The sequence below is a fragment of the Diuraphis noxia genome, unplaced genomic scaffold (assembly GCF_037042655.1).
Source record: "Diuraphis noxia isolate RWA-SAM2 unplaced genomic scaffold, SU_Dnox_SAM2 contig0001, whole genome shotgun sequence".
Classification (NCBI taxonomy): Eukaryota; Metazoa; Arthropoda; class Insecta; order Hemiptera; family Aphididae; genus Diuraphis; species Diuraphis noxia.
The window spans coordinates 53,066,000-53,081,470 of NW_028301711.1; the positions used below are offsets into that span (position 1 = coordinate 53,066,000).

General features: G+C 28.7%; 1 protein-coding gene across 4 annotated transcripts in view; it reads left to right on the plus strand.

The window, feature by feature from the left end:
* Window positions 1–15,471, plus strand: part of Camta (Calmodulin-binding transcription activator) — a 119,934-nt gene that overhangs the window by 87,006 nt on the left and 17,457 nt on the right. For 3 of the 4 annotated variants that reach the window (XM_089216232.1, XM_089216230.1, XM_089216233.1), the window contains exons 6-20: window positions 5,403–5,474; window positions 6,112–6,256; window positions 6,349–6,392; window positions 9,832–10,002; window positions 10,665–10,784; window positions 10,990–11,127; window positions 11,490–11,818; window positions 12,304–12,437; window positions 12,531–12,646; window positions 12,703–12,826; window positions 14,414–14,634; window positions 14,700–14,866; window positions 14,942–15,044; window positions 15,137–15,269; window positions 15,337–15,421. In XM_089216232.1, coding sequence (XP_089072358.1) covers window positions 5,403–5,474; window positions 6,112–6,256; window positions 6,349–6,392; window positions 9,832–10,002; window positions 10,665–10,784; window positions 10,990–11,127; window positions 11,490–11,818; window positions 12,304–12,437; window positions 12,531–12,646; window positions 12,703–12,826; window positions 14,414–14,634; window positions 14,700–14,866; window positions 14,942–15,044; window positions 15,137–15,269; window positions 15,337–15,421 — 2,102 coding nt within the window. The remainder of the gene's footprint in view (window positions 1–5,402; window positions 5,475–6,111; window positions 6,257–6,348; window positions 6,393–9,831; window positions 10,003–10,664; window positions 10,785–10,989; window positions 11,128–11,489; window positions 11,819–12,303; window positions 12,438–12,530; window positions 12,647–12,702; window positions 12,827–14,413; window positions 14,635–14,699; window positions 14,867–14,941; window positions 15,045–15,136; window positions 15,270–15,336; window positions 15,422–15,471) is intronic. The other variant, XM_089216231.1, reaches the window with a different exon arrangement.

Sequence of the window (15,471 nt, forward strand, 5' to 3'; positions counted from 1 at the left end):
CGGACCATGAATTGAAAGCGACAAAAGATTATATTATATATTTTTGGTTCAGAAAAATGTTTGTTGATTGCTATTTCAGATTAAGGACTTATTATTTATATAATATAAATATATATTATTGGATTTAAATTTCAGAAGGGTTTAATTTTTTCTGTAGGCTGACAAAAACTTCTCTACGGATGTTAGTTTTTAATTCCGATTGTAGGGAGAAAGTTTTATTATATTATTATGATCAATTAAACAATGGCTTTTGTGAATATCCTGGTGCCTCCTTTTGAGGCTAAAACAATAAACAGTAAATAATAATAATACATTTTTAAATAAAATTGCAAAATACGTCGATGATATTTGAGTAATCTGGAAAATAAAAACTGTAATTTATGACAAATGTGGTCGCACACAATAAATCGTGTCCGTTAAATGTTATAACACTTTAAAAATCTGATAAATAATTCGGTTATATTATATCTTTATTTATATGTACTTCAAGCTTTAAATATTTATGTTATAATCATATATAAAACATAATGTATGATATCTTTTGGAAAATATTAATTACTGGCGTCTCAAGCCTTACCCCGTTCTTATTTCCTTATCAATAATTTATTTTTACTTTTAAAATGTGCATAATATAATACTTAAAATATGTTTTCTCGGATAAAAAATATCAGCTAGTTGTTGTACATTTTTTCGATGAAATGAAAAACGCACAAACCCATTTTTAACGATATAATATGATTGAACATTTGGGATCGATATGCAATCTCAGCAGAATTATAGGCGCACCGCAGTCATAATAGTTCATAAATATTTCCAAACAATCAGTGTATAATACAATATTCGTCGTTTTGAATCGGACATTACATATAAATTAATTATCAATGTGAAATATTCGATGACATGATGTCGAACACGATTCGTTCGAATTTATTACACTTTTACAGATGTCTCGTATTGCCGGTTGCACTGTTAAATTAATATATATTTATAAATGTATACATATAAAATTTATATTGACTGTCACAAAGACTGGGGGACGTTGTAACTAATTATTTTAATAATTATTTTATTATCACAAGACTATTTCCACATAATTTTATAGTAATACCAACTATGATATTTTTTTTTTTTGGATGAAGCTAAACGATTTTCCAATCTACTTTTACACAATGGTGAAGGTCTCCCGTATTAAACCTACAAAGTCAGTTGGACACGAAAATTGCATTTTGAACATGTCTTATTGTTTATGTTTTCCGTTATATAATGAACTTAATCTTTGTTGATAACGTGTACGGATATTTACCTGTGAAGGTCAACCGTAGTGGGCTGAGACACTGAATTATGCGTGACGATAAACATAACATAGAATTAATATTATTAGGCCGCAAAAAAATATAAAAATATGGTTTCGAGTTAGTTGTTCTCATATATTTATCTAAATACCTGAAGTGTGCAACTAATGTACGTTTCGATGTTTTTCCCTGCCCTAAAAAAAAACGATTTTTCATTGTTTAACAAAACCACATATTTCCTGAACGGTCATACTGCAGTTTAAGGTAATATATTCACAATCTTTTTTATATAAATCATATTTATACTTATTTTATGCCATCTTACCGTATTTTACGTTCGTTAGCTCTATCACATCATATTTTTACTATTATGTCAACAATATAATATTATAATACATATTCGCAGTCCACAATAATTTCACTGTACGCAAAAATAACTCTCATTGTCCGTACCGAACGTCTTGTTGGAAAATGTAAATGTCTCATTGACGTTTTTCTTTCTTTCGTTGTTACGTGACGTGCACTCCTTAGTCCTTTCGACCACTTCTGCTCAACGTCATCCCCACACCCATCCTATCATCTCACCCACCACCCGCACGTACCACCGAGACTGCATATATACACTACCGTTTATCACAATCTCTGTATACCGTACGTGCAGACGATCGGCCAGACGACCGGACGTATGCAAGCCGGTCGGTCGGCCGTGTGACATTTTTCAATTATTGTTTATATTTTATATAAAACGTATGTATAAATTATATACGTGTCAATAAATTATAATATAATTCTATGTTGAATATTATGATTATGATGACGAGGATAGAATTATCATTATTATTTTACACGTTTTGACATAACTTACTATACGAATTTTACTTGGAAAGCAATAATTGCGTGCAACCAAACTAGTGGCGATTGTTATTATTATGGTTATTTATTATGACAGAAAATTATTTTACACCATCAAACAAATAGTTGAAAGGTCCCATATAAATCAAACGTCCTCCCAAACCATTATTAACAGCAATTGAGGTAGATTTCAAAAACGTCTTTTATTTTTATTTTCCATTACAACATTGAACATATTTATTTTCATTTATGACAATTGTAAGGGTTTTACGATGGCTGAGCTACAAACTGTTGATAGATTTCTTAAGAACCCATATCTTTACCACAACACAAATACCATCAACTATCTTGCGATTAACAAAATTTTAACAAACACAAAGTTATATCAATTCAAAATAGATTATGTCTAACTAAATCATTTTTGGTGTATGTTATTTCAAAATTGAACAATAATATTTAGAATTCCTACTATTATAAAATCTATCTCAAATCATGAACCCATAACTATGAATATATCTTTAAACCAGAGCACACGACAGTATTATAGTGAAGTATAAATTCTAATAGCCAGTAAACTATAGTGAATCACAGAAAAAATGTTTTTAATATAGTTTCAATCATATCTATGACTCTGGACGGAGACATCTTTCATTTTTTGTTTCTTTGACGGCTAAAAAGTTTAATTTTCTAAAATAATTTGATATACATAATAAAACAAGAAAAATAGTTGATTAGTTTTTATAAATTCGTTTGTACGGGTGCTATCTTAAATTTGTTATTAATAGTGTTATAACTTATAAAGATATTTGGCAAGGAGTCCAATTTCAGCTTAACTTCTGAGTGACTATAGATAACCCTACTTCATTACTATAGTCTGCGCACACCTATATATGGATGTGACGTAGCTGTTAATAAGCTAGTATGACAACCTATAAAGAAGTTAGTTGTACTTGTACTTTGCATGCCGGGGGCTCAACGTGTACATCATAATTTTGTTTGTAAACTGAAACAAAACTTGTTTGATTAAACTGAATTTGGATTGGGGACACAATTAATATAATATCTATATAGTATTCGCCTCGAGTCCAAAACTGCAGTGGCGTGTACATTTGTGCACCCGTGTACGGCGACACTTAAATTAGGTAGAAAAAATGATGTTCTTTGCCAGAACGAATTCTTATAATTACTCCAAGACAGTAAGACACTGCTCAAGTTTCTCGGGAAACTCCAAACTTGGACTCTAAACTTTAAGATTTAATACAATGCCTATTGTGCGTGGTCTATAGGGATTTAATGCCGCGCTTGGCCGTGTCAACTGTATGCAATGTCATGGTGAACGAGTGCAACGCCTTCACATCCAAAGTCACGTATTCTGTCGATTCCTGTCCGTCTTCTGACCCGTATCCAATTAAAATTACTACAATTTCACGTACAATGATTTCAAAGATGCTAATTGCGATTTTCTAGCGATGGACCAGCCAGAACCGCCGGTCGCCAAAGTACCTAGCATGATAATAATATAAGTACAAGTACACGTCACGAATTCACAGAAATTTAACTGTCCGTAAATGTTGTTTATGAGCTGCAGTCAGTGCATTTAAGTAATTTCCTGTGTGTAGACTAAGTTATTATAGTTATGATGGTTTTTTTTTTTTTGTTATTAAACTTTTTACTTATAAACAAATTTGTTTTTCTACTCGTTTAAAAATACAATTTGTTTAATAGATCAAGCAGAACCAAGCATAATCGCTACATATTTTAATACCTATTTAATCTTTGATATATTTCTTTGCTTAATCTCATTAGAATACAATATTATGTAAAATTTCTCACAAAAATTATCATCAAACATAATAATATAGATACAATTATACTTACGGTCCTTTTTCAAACCCGTCTATTACTCACACATAATCTACCCATCTAAAACTATAGCTCCTGCTTAAAGTTTAACTTTGAGATTAAAATTAAATTTAAGTTTCGTCACTTTTCACCAGGGTTGTCCTTAGGATTTGCGAGGCCCAGGGAAAAAAATTATTGTTTAGTCTAACAACGAATTTCAGAAGGACTATATATTTATTTTATAGATCTCAGTAGAGGCAGAAAAAATAGTTGGTCTTTGAATTATACAAAACAATTATTCATAGCAGCTGGTATGGCCGGGTCATACAAAATCTCCATGATGTAAATTATGGCTATGAGTAGTGTGCGCAACAAAATAATATCTAAAGTTTTCTGAAAATATTACTGAATCATTTATTTTTACTACCCAATTATCATATGCTTGACCACGACATTTATTAACTTATAAGGTGCATATTTCATATTATGCATACCTTTATCGCGCTTTACTTCCAAGAAATCCGCGCGTATTTCTTTATGAAACAAAATGCTTTTAAATGCTATGAAATAATATGATTTTTGAAACTGTTTCCTATTTTTTTTTCTAACGTGAGGTGCTAAAACTTATAGCAAAAACCACTCGTTCAAGTACCCTCTTAAAACAGACTTTATCACTGTTAAATCAATACGATTTGCTTTCAAGCTTAAGACAGAAAGTTTTCTTGATTTATAATTGTGTACTTAACTTGATCGTCTTACTCTATACATTTGATGATATAATTTTTGCTTTTCGCACGTGCCATCGAAAACGTGTCTACCGTCATCGCATTTCTAATCGTTTGTAATAAACAGCAAGTAAGCAATCAAAAAACGCTTATACTCTTTATTTCAAAACACATGACAAATTAATGTGACAATACTGGTTTAGCTAATAGTATGCTGTATTATAATGTATAATTGTTTTAACTACCTACCTATATAATTATAATACAATGATGCAATTGTACACCTGTGATCTGTATTGATTACAATTTGACAAATCAAACCATACTTGGGAACAATACATGTACAGCGACGTATTATGAATCATGCCACAGGAAAGAAATTTTACTTTTGTTTATTCTACTTTATTATAATAATTATTGTAAAGTGTTCCTGACATACACGATCATCAAAGCTATTGATAAGATGATAACAATATTTTACATTTAGAATAATTGGTAAACGTAATTAATTACAATATTTACAACAAATTTCAATAATTTACATCGATAAATAAATATATAATGGTACAAGAAAGAATAATTAATTTGTCTAGGTTTGGTATTTTTTTTCCTTTGTTCATTCTATTTTTAAGGGTTCCCTAAACTTAACGAATCTCTATTAAATAATAATACAATCATTATATTTTTTTAGTGCATTTACGGGTGCTATGTACATTCAGCGATACTTCCGACATTTCACAGAAGGTGTTACTGGTTGTTGCAAGTGAGTATTTCATACAATATTAAGACCTATCTGTCTTTTTTCGCCATGAATATTATTTCAAAAATTTTAAATCATCAAATATACTTGAAAGTTATACTTAGATGTCACTTATACATCTTAGTGAGGATTAAAATTACGCATGGTTTACTGTTCTCAAGTAAATATTACGAGACGGAAAAATTTTACAATTTTCTTAGGATAAAATAATATCAATAGGTATATCAACCTATCACAGTAGTTTTTAGAATACATATTATACATAGGTACAATAAAACATAAATTCTCGCTACGTTTTGAATGTCATAATTGGATTTTTTAAACCAATACGAATTACGATAAGTTCTTTGGTACGTTTATTAAAATGTGCAAAGTAAGTAAGGGGTACTTGATACAAATTTTATTTCAATACAAACCATACGTAACTACTTATCGATTAGCTACGACAAAGCGTGTTAAAGATATAAGACATAAGTTGTTATAAATCTTATAAAAACAATTTTTTTTATAATTATGAAACCATAGAAATTAAAAATTAAAACTCAAATGCACGTAATAACGATGATACGGTTTTTTTAATATATATAATAATTATAATCAATTTTATTAATAATGCATGTCTAATTCCGGTTATCAATAGAATCCTGATATGGTGTTGGTGCATTATTTGAATGTACCGTATCCGGATGACAACAAATTATCGGTTATTTCGCCAAGCCTTGCACTGTGGGCTGATCGTAAAGAGTGGACGAAAGACGAATTACTATCTCAGTTAAAACCCATGTGTAAGTGGCCCTATGCAATTTGACTATTTCACTGACTTATAAAATTATTTCTCCTTACTGTAAAAATATCTTTTGTTTGTTTATCTTTTCAGTTTACGAAGAAGACCCTGACCTTAACAACGAAATGGAAGTATCGGTAAGTACTTGTAGTGCTTCAAACAAAATTAAATTAGGCCAACGAGCCCGTTTAAAATATAATAAACACCTCTAGTACCTACACGTAACGTAGTACACGATACATTGTAACTGAACACATACAATATTAATTGAATGTATATATTATAATTTATCCATTTAAATGTATATTTTTTATATCTGAAATAAAATAAAAACTATTATATTTTAACTAGGTATACATTTATTTGAATTCAGATTCATTTCCATAGTTGAATACCTATTTAAAAATATATAGTGGCTTGGTGAGGCGCGGTCGTACGCTCAATCTGCGGAAACGCACTGAGCGTACGTACCGGCCGCAGTTGCTAGCTCCTGGATGGGTGACCACCTGGGATTTTTAGCAACATATCCTTGCCACACATACACAAACACGTGTTACATACCTACTCACTTAAAAACCTACAAACAAATACCCCTACCGTACCACCCCACACCCAATGGCCTATGTTGCCGCGGGTACTCCTTACAAAAAAAAAAAAAATATATATATAAATATAAATATGTATACAAACATGCACTGCAGAAAATTCATTCAAATTGTTACAATCGATATATTATATTGTAGTTTATAAATTAAATAATTTTAAAATAATATAGCAACTTATTTATTAAAATTACGATTCAATCGATCAGAAAATAACTTTTTCTTTCGACACATGATTTATTTTTAATGGATTTCAGTTTTGGACAGTGACGCTAATAGTGTGGTCACATTAAACTAAAAACAAATTAATATTAAATTTGAAAAACTTTTATTAACAGTCTGGTTAAGTCATCTTAGCCATAATATATACATATTTTTTTTAATTTACAGTCAAAAACTATATATCTGAAAAGTTATTTTTAAACAATATGTTATTGATAAATGAATTACGTTTTGGTATAATACATAAACAGAATGAACTGTATTAGTACCTTTTCAAAAATTAATTAAAATACCATTTTATACTAAAGAAATGTATTATAAACGTCAAAACACATTATATAAAAATATAAAAACAGCATTCTGAAATGAGTAATCCTCATCATAAATCAGACAAAAAATAACGTAATATTTTACAATCTACTGTATTAATTAATTGTACAGATTATATAATGTTCAACTGCGAAATTTCCAGTCATGTTATCGTAGTGCAATATAATTTTATTTTTAATGTTATTATTATTTTTAAATGACACACAAAATTAAGAAGAATCAAAATGATGTCGTTATTGTTAATAAATATTTATCCTTAAAATATGCTATTTCAGAAGTTAACATTAAAGTAAATAAACTGAATTTCCAAAATATGAATACTAAAAAATAAATATAAATATGACCCATAGGTAATATATTATTAATTAATAATTACCAGTACTAAAATAAGACTTAAATTGAAACCAATAAAATTAGTTATGTGTGCTCAAACATTCTCAGTGAATTTGTTTACTTAAACTTTAAATAATTTTATATCAGTTTTTAGAATTCTATAATAATCAATGGGTATTAATTAAATATATTGGCGAAATTTATAGTATGATTGTTAGTACAAAGTTTTCTATATGATCATTTCAATTATAATTTGAAAAGATACATGATACTGATTTTTATACTTAACTAAAGAATTATCCATACATATTCAGTTGAAAAATGTGGCTGTTGATGCTGATGTATAAAATTGTATGAAACTCTATGTCCAAATATAAATCTAATACCATTTAACTTGTGGCAAGAAACGTTTGAAGAAATTAAATCTAATCGTAAAATATGACATTAAGATTTAAAATGAATAATCATAATATATTGTTGAAAAAATCGTGTTGTCGTTATAAAAATGATAAAAATCAGTTTTATAGAAAACTATATATGTAGTTCATATAAAAATGAGTATTTGCTAAAAAAATTAGAGGCTTTGATTTATAAATATAGATATATGTATTAAATTAATTTAAAATTTGTAATAACTTCAGATGGGATATAAAATTTTATTTTTTAATTGTTAAATTTGTAAGATATTATATATATATATATATATAAATTGATTGGAATGTATGATAATATAAAATTAAGATAAGCAAACTAAATGTTATCTGATATTAAAAAAAAGAAAATGTTTATACGACCAAATGCAATCAACTTATTTAAACTGATAAAAAACAAGCAGACAAAAAAATTTCCGATACTTTATACTTGTATACAATACTTAACATGCAAACAACACAAAGTCGTCACATCAAACTTTTCAAATCTAAAATACGGCCATTCTACTTCATACATATTTTTAACTTTTAATATTGCTTTTCAAAGTTATCGCGAGTTTTTTTTGAATCCATGTCATTAGCATACATGTTTTACCTGACATTATTTTACAATTTAAACTAACATTTATTAGATTTTTATTCCTACAAAGGAATAATGGATACAGTAAATTAAATTATTCCATGTTAAATGTTATTTGAAACTATATATTATACTTTATACTGTGATTTAATACAACAAATGAATACTAATATGATTTTAAATAATTTAAAAACTGCACATACAGATTGATATTAGCTTGTATAGGTACCATCTACAACATATTAACATATTATATGTTATAGTAGTTTGTAGTTTTTACTTTTCAATCATATTTGCATTCAACTAAGCATGGAGATTTCATAGAGTTCTTCAAGTTTTTGATTTCTAATTTCAGTTTTGTTTTTTATTAAGTGAAATAGACAAATTTGAAAAACAAACACGTACAAATAAACAATATTTTAATACACCATGTTTAAATTTCAAAAATTAACTTCATCAATGTACACAGAAATAATTAACCACCTGTGTTGGTATATACAGTACAGGTATAGTAATTGCCACTTGTTTATTCCAAGTCATTTTCCATAACAAAGGAGACAATTTAATGATAACAATTAATTTCAACAGTATACTAACATTGGTCTAATTAATGAATATACCATTGTGTTTAAGTATAGTAAATTAATGAAAGATTTTGAACATCCCATCATTGGTGAAATATCATACAATTCGCTTGAGGTCTGCTAGTATATTTTAAAAAGCTCTGTATACAATCTATGTATAGTTATGACCGCCATGATTCCAGTTCGAACCCAACGATTGCAACCTCGTGGTAATTCAAATCTGATTTACAACAAAGCTCGAATAGAATTGAATAATATTGTGATTAAGGCGTTTTTCTTTGACAATGTGACCTATATAATACATACAAATTAGACTACTGCGTTTTACCGTTTTCCTACGTTAATGTCAAATAAGAAAACAGGAAAAATTATGTGCCACGCTATCTATATCATATCATATGAATAACATATGACACCAAATTATGTATGCACTACAACTAAACCACAATTGAACCCAAAGAACTTATGAATTATTGTACTACGTTATCCGATAGACGGCCGAGTGTGTAGCGGCTATGGTTACACAACTGATGGAGTGGCAGAAGAACGCCAGAGCGACATTACTTAGCCGAACGCTGGAATGTGGATGTCCGGACTCCACGTGCGCGGACGGACAATCGTGCTCGCGCCCGATCAGACGGATTTCGCCGTCAGACAGTAATCAGGTGCGTTCTTAAAAATGTATATAATTATAATAGACTAGAAATAGATCAGGTAACAAAAATAGTATAAGTAGTTACAAAATTATCATGTTTATCATCCTAGTTCCAGAGTTCGGGACTTAAGTATCTAAAATCAGCGATATTAATATTATATTATGCACTAAATTATTTAAAAAACATTAAAATACATAATAAAAAAAATATTCATAAAAATAGTAATATCTCTCTCATACTAAAACAAAATAAAGTAGGTCACAACTCTATTCCCTAAAAAAAATAAAATACCACAACCACATTTATCCTTATATAACATTCTAAGACTTGAGTTATATTATAAGTATAGTTGACTATATTTTTTTTTAAACCACAAAAACCAATTCATTTTTGTCAGCGAAGCTTTCAGATACATCGTCAAAATGTCACGTAAAAATATGCAAACAAAATAGAAAAAATAAAACAGATAAAACTAGAATAATAGTACAGTAACATGTTACTGTCATACTTGAAACGTCACATAAACTAGCACTCGACTAAATTTCATTTCAAATAAAAAAAAACTATCAAATGCTTTAAGTCGCAAACCATGATCATCAGATTAATTATAACATAATTTATTGTAAAAACTCCGAGGTTAACTTGTATTTCGTGGTAACGACGCTTTGCAGGTGTCATCGACGACTGGGAATCGATCGCGCCCCGGTACAATATTACTCTCCAACAACCACATTAATTCGTCCAGGACCACGATGAACACATTAATGATCGCTAATCACGTCAGTCATAAGGTACACACGATGAAAAACTGATACAAAATATTTCATTCCTTCTATCGTAAAAAGTGAAAATGAACTTATGTTTTCACAAGTCACGTTATAATATTGCAGAATACACTAATTAGTGATTAATTAGTGAATTTTAATATTAAAGGAACTATGATACTTAATTCCCATAGAATTAAAATACTAATGAAAATATGAATTTTAATAACAGGCACAAAGTGGGCAAACCTCCTTGAACCCGACAATAAACAACAACTTGTTGTCAAATCCCACAAGGGATTTTCTCAATCAACCACAACAACAGCAATCGCAACCACAACAACAACAAATAATTCTCAAGCACGATTGTGTAAGTATCTTATCCAGGTCCATTATTTTTTTCTAAGAGTAGTGACAAGAAAATCATGTTTTAACAATAATCTATATTTTTTTTTAAATGTTAAGTAAACATAGTATAGAAAAAAAATTGTACATTTGAAATTTTAAACAAATAAATAGAAAATTACAGTTCATAATATATTTTTGTATTTTCAATGGTTATTTTAAGTGTTAATAGTAATTTTCTTCGTAAAACAATCACAAATTTCATTTAAAAAAAAAAAGTTCTTTAGTGATATTATTGTTTCTTAACTATTTTCGACTGTTCTTTAAATTTTATTATTTAAATAACTGCATAACAAACTATTATAACGTGATTTATTTTTATGATAGAGAGATAACAACCAAATATTAAACGATAGACAACCACCAATCAACGTAACGGACAATAATCACATTCCCACTACAATGATATCATATAAACCACAAGGTTCAGACGAAGTGATCCACGTGTATAACGAAAAACAAACATATCACACTTCTCAAAATCAAGACGAGCATACTGCACATTTATTCCACGGACAAGATCATCTAAAAGAACAGTCAGACCACGTGAAATCGGAATTCTATGATGTCACGTTAACTTTGTCTCACGACGATATACAACAGACACTTTCAGCCAATATGCCTGTATCGTGCACCAGTGCTGATCAATTACTAAGGTAAAATCACAATACATTTGGATAAACATTGAATAGGCAGTGTTTTATCACAAACTTCAATATAATGACTGATTTTAAATATATTATTATGTTACCTACTATAATATCTTCGATACTCATTTGCGATCCTTTGTAGAATCACTCAAAATTTTACATATTATGGACGATATTCATAATTTAAGATAATAATTAAAGTGCATGAACAGGATTTTTTAGGGATGCTTTTATTTTACATTAAAATAAAACTAATGAGGATTTACACACTGTAGTAGTGGTCAATCTTGAAAATAATAAGATCAACTATGAAGTAGAACCATTTTATGACAATATAGATACTTTGAAAATATCTCAAATGTATTTACAGTAAATATGTCTACTTTGTGAATAAATATTACTGAGGAGGAGAGGTATTAGACACAGAATACTTCACCTCGTTTGATACACCGCTGTCATAATTTATTATATAATAATTGTATTGTGTACAGATTGGATGACGATCATAGTAATAAGAATCTAAACGGTACTGGAGACGATGTATTTGTAAGTCTTGATGCATTTGATATGCTTACTGACTTCCAAGAACTTGATATCCTGGAACAAGCAACGCAACATGCTTCAAGTACGTTTCTGATGATGATCAGCACGAAATGATCTACTTATGAATTTATATTTTGTACTAATGTTTAGTTGAATATGTAATATTGTTTTACAGATCTGGTTACGGAAATAGGAGCAAATTCCGAGGATATGCAGCCACATGGTCAAACACAATTAGACATGGATGTATTACAAATAACTGATTACTGTCCTGAGTGGGCGTTTCCCGAGGTTTGTGGATGATATTTATATTATAAGCTATTTTATTTTACAAAATTTATTTATAGGGAGGTGTTAAGGTACTTATCACGGGTCCTTGGTTTTCTTCCTCGTCGTACACTGTTATGTTTGATACGATTACAGTTCCGAGCACTTTGATTCAAGGAGGTGTTTTACGATGTTACTGTCCAGGTAGATAATTTACTATTATTAAAATTAATATATATATAAGTATTGTATTTCTATAATATAGCAATTATCTAAGCAATAATATTACGAAATAATTACCTACTTAAAAAATGATGAGGATAAAAAATAAATTTTTTTTATTCGTCTTGTAGATAAATACATAAGTTATCAACATATTACAGAAGTATTATCTCTCTTTATAAAAATGAATCCCTATTTTTCTTCGTCAAAGCATCACGCGTGAACGTGATATAAGTATATAACTTGAATATAATTCAATATTCCTAGTTAATACAATTTTTTTTTTAAACTGTTTTAAATTGTATCACATTGGGGTTGCTATTTGATTTACACCGTTTCCTAATTCAAGTAAAGAATAACTAAATGTGTTATATAAGTAAATTACTAAATCATAAGCGTTAGTATTTTTAATGGGCATTAATAAGAAAATAAAAATAGATTTCTGTTTGTTTATTCTTTACGAGAATGCATTTTTCGTATGCATTCCAATTCCAATTGATGGACCAATTGCAACGAAATTTGATATGATTATAATTGCAGTGTTTATTCAAGCGTGATTATTGAAAAAATGTATAAATTATGTATATATTGTTAAACGTTCAAATAAAGGATAAACAGAAATCGAAGATAAACAGAGATAGCTATATATATATATATCCTATATGCATTCCTATGCGGCTGGACCGATTGCGATGAAATTTTGTACAGAGTTTTATTAGACCTATGGGCAGAAGATAGGCTAAGTTAGAAAGTGATATGCCTAAATATCTTTCAATTTAATATTTAAATTGTCAGAATTATATTGATAGAACAAAGAAAATTACATAATGATTTACAAAATTGAATATCGTTGTACGATTGAAATATATTTCAACCACTATCTATCGTTATGTATAAAATATACTGCTAGCATCATCACATGAAACGAATTAACTCACAGTATGGACCATGTAAGAGGTTGGATTTTTAATGGGCTACGAAGTGCACGGGTTCAGCTAGTATCATATATATTTATGTTATATTATGAAATATATGGATACTAAAAATTTAAAAATTGACATGTTTATACATTTTAATCAATCGGTATTTATTCAATTTTCGTGTTGATTATATAAAAATGTCTTAATGTAAGGATTATGAATCAGTAACATTTTTTAGTTTTTATTATAATGTTAGTAGGTATTTTATTATATGTGGTGGAAATTTCAATATGTTGAAAATACATTATTTAAATAAGAAGATATTATTATTCACAACATTAAAATCACTGAACTACTGATTGTTGCAATGATTGTTAATCAATTTAAATACTATTATCTACATATTTCTAACATTGTACCATATACCTTATACTATACTAGTACCTATAAGTTCTATGCATTGTACCAAATTTTATTGATAAAATAAAAAAATTGATTATTCATTAAAATCAAATTAATCATAGTTAAAAAATCAAACAACCATTCAGTTAGAACATCAAAACTGACGGAAATGTTAAAATTTAAATTTCTAGAACTCCTTATTTATTATGTACTCAAGGTTAAAAAAAAAAAAATGTCTTTTTTGCAGCTCATGATATAGGCACTGTTACATTACAAGTAGTCATTGATGGCAGGCCAGTATCAACCACCGCGATATTTGAATACCGTCAACACGAATTCCCACTAACCATTTCCTCGTTAGCAATGTCAAATACACCGTCTCTACTCAAGTTTCATTTACTACAAAAACTTGACTCCGTTGAAGATTACTTACAGCATCCGAACAATCAACAAACAAACCAATCATTAGTATATATAATATTGGAAGTAAACAATTTAGGATAACGAGGTAACAGGTTTTATTTTTTTTTTAGAAGGATAGTATCGTTATGTTTAGCAAGCCTAACTTTGAAGACCAGCTTGTAAATTACTGTGAAAAAATGAAACAGCTTAAATGGAAATCTGAATCTGAATGCAATGTCAAGCAATTAGAAACCGAAACCACAATTTTACATATGGCCGCATTTTTGGGATATTCTAAGTAAGATTAAACAATATAATTAACAACCGCTAAAACTTTTTCAATTAATTTTTCTAACTTTTGATTTGGTTTTAGACTTGTATGCATACTACTTCAATGGAAATTAGAAAACGTATCACTGTTTCTAGAAATGGAAGTCAATGTGTCAAAACAAGATCGTGAAGGATATACGCCGCTGGTAAATATTTTACCAGCAGCGAATTTAATAAAATGTCACTTTATTGCAATTATATTTTGTAATTATTATTTTTTTTAATTCTGTTTTCCTAGATGTGGGCTTGTAAAAAAGGACACAAAGATACAGCAGTTTTACTGTGTCAGTGGTATCAAACTGTTCAAGGTTCGAATAACAATTTTAATCAAGATTTTTCTCAGCCTGATATATTGGAATCCGTTCATCAGTGTATGAAACAAAATTATTTTTATTTTAACCGATAAATAAACAATATGTAATGTTTATATTATTACAGATTTCAACGACTTCAATGAAAACCAGTATTACACCAATGACAATTTAAGTAACGATGTATTTTTAAGGCCCGATGGAATCAATAGGTATAAAACAAATAAGTACATATAAGTAGTTATTATTTTTTATTCAAATA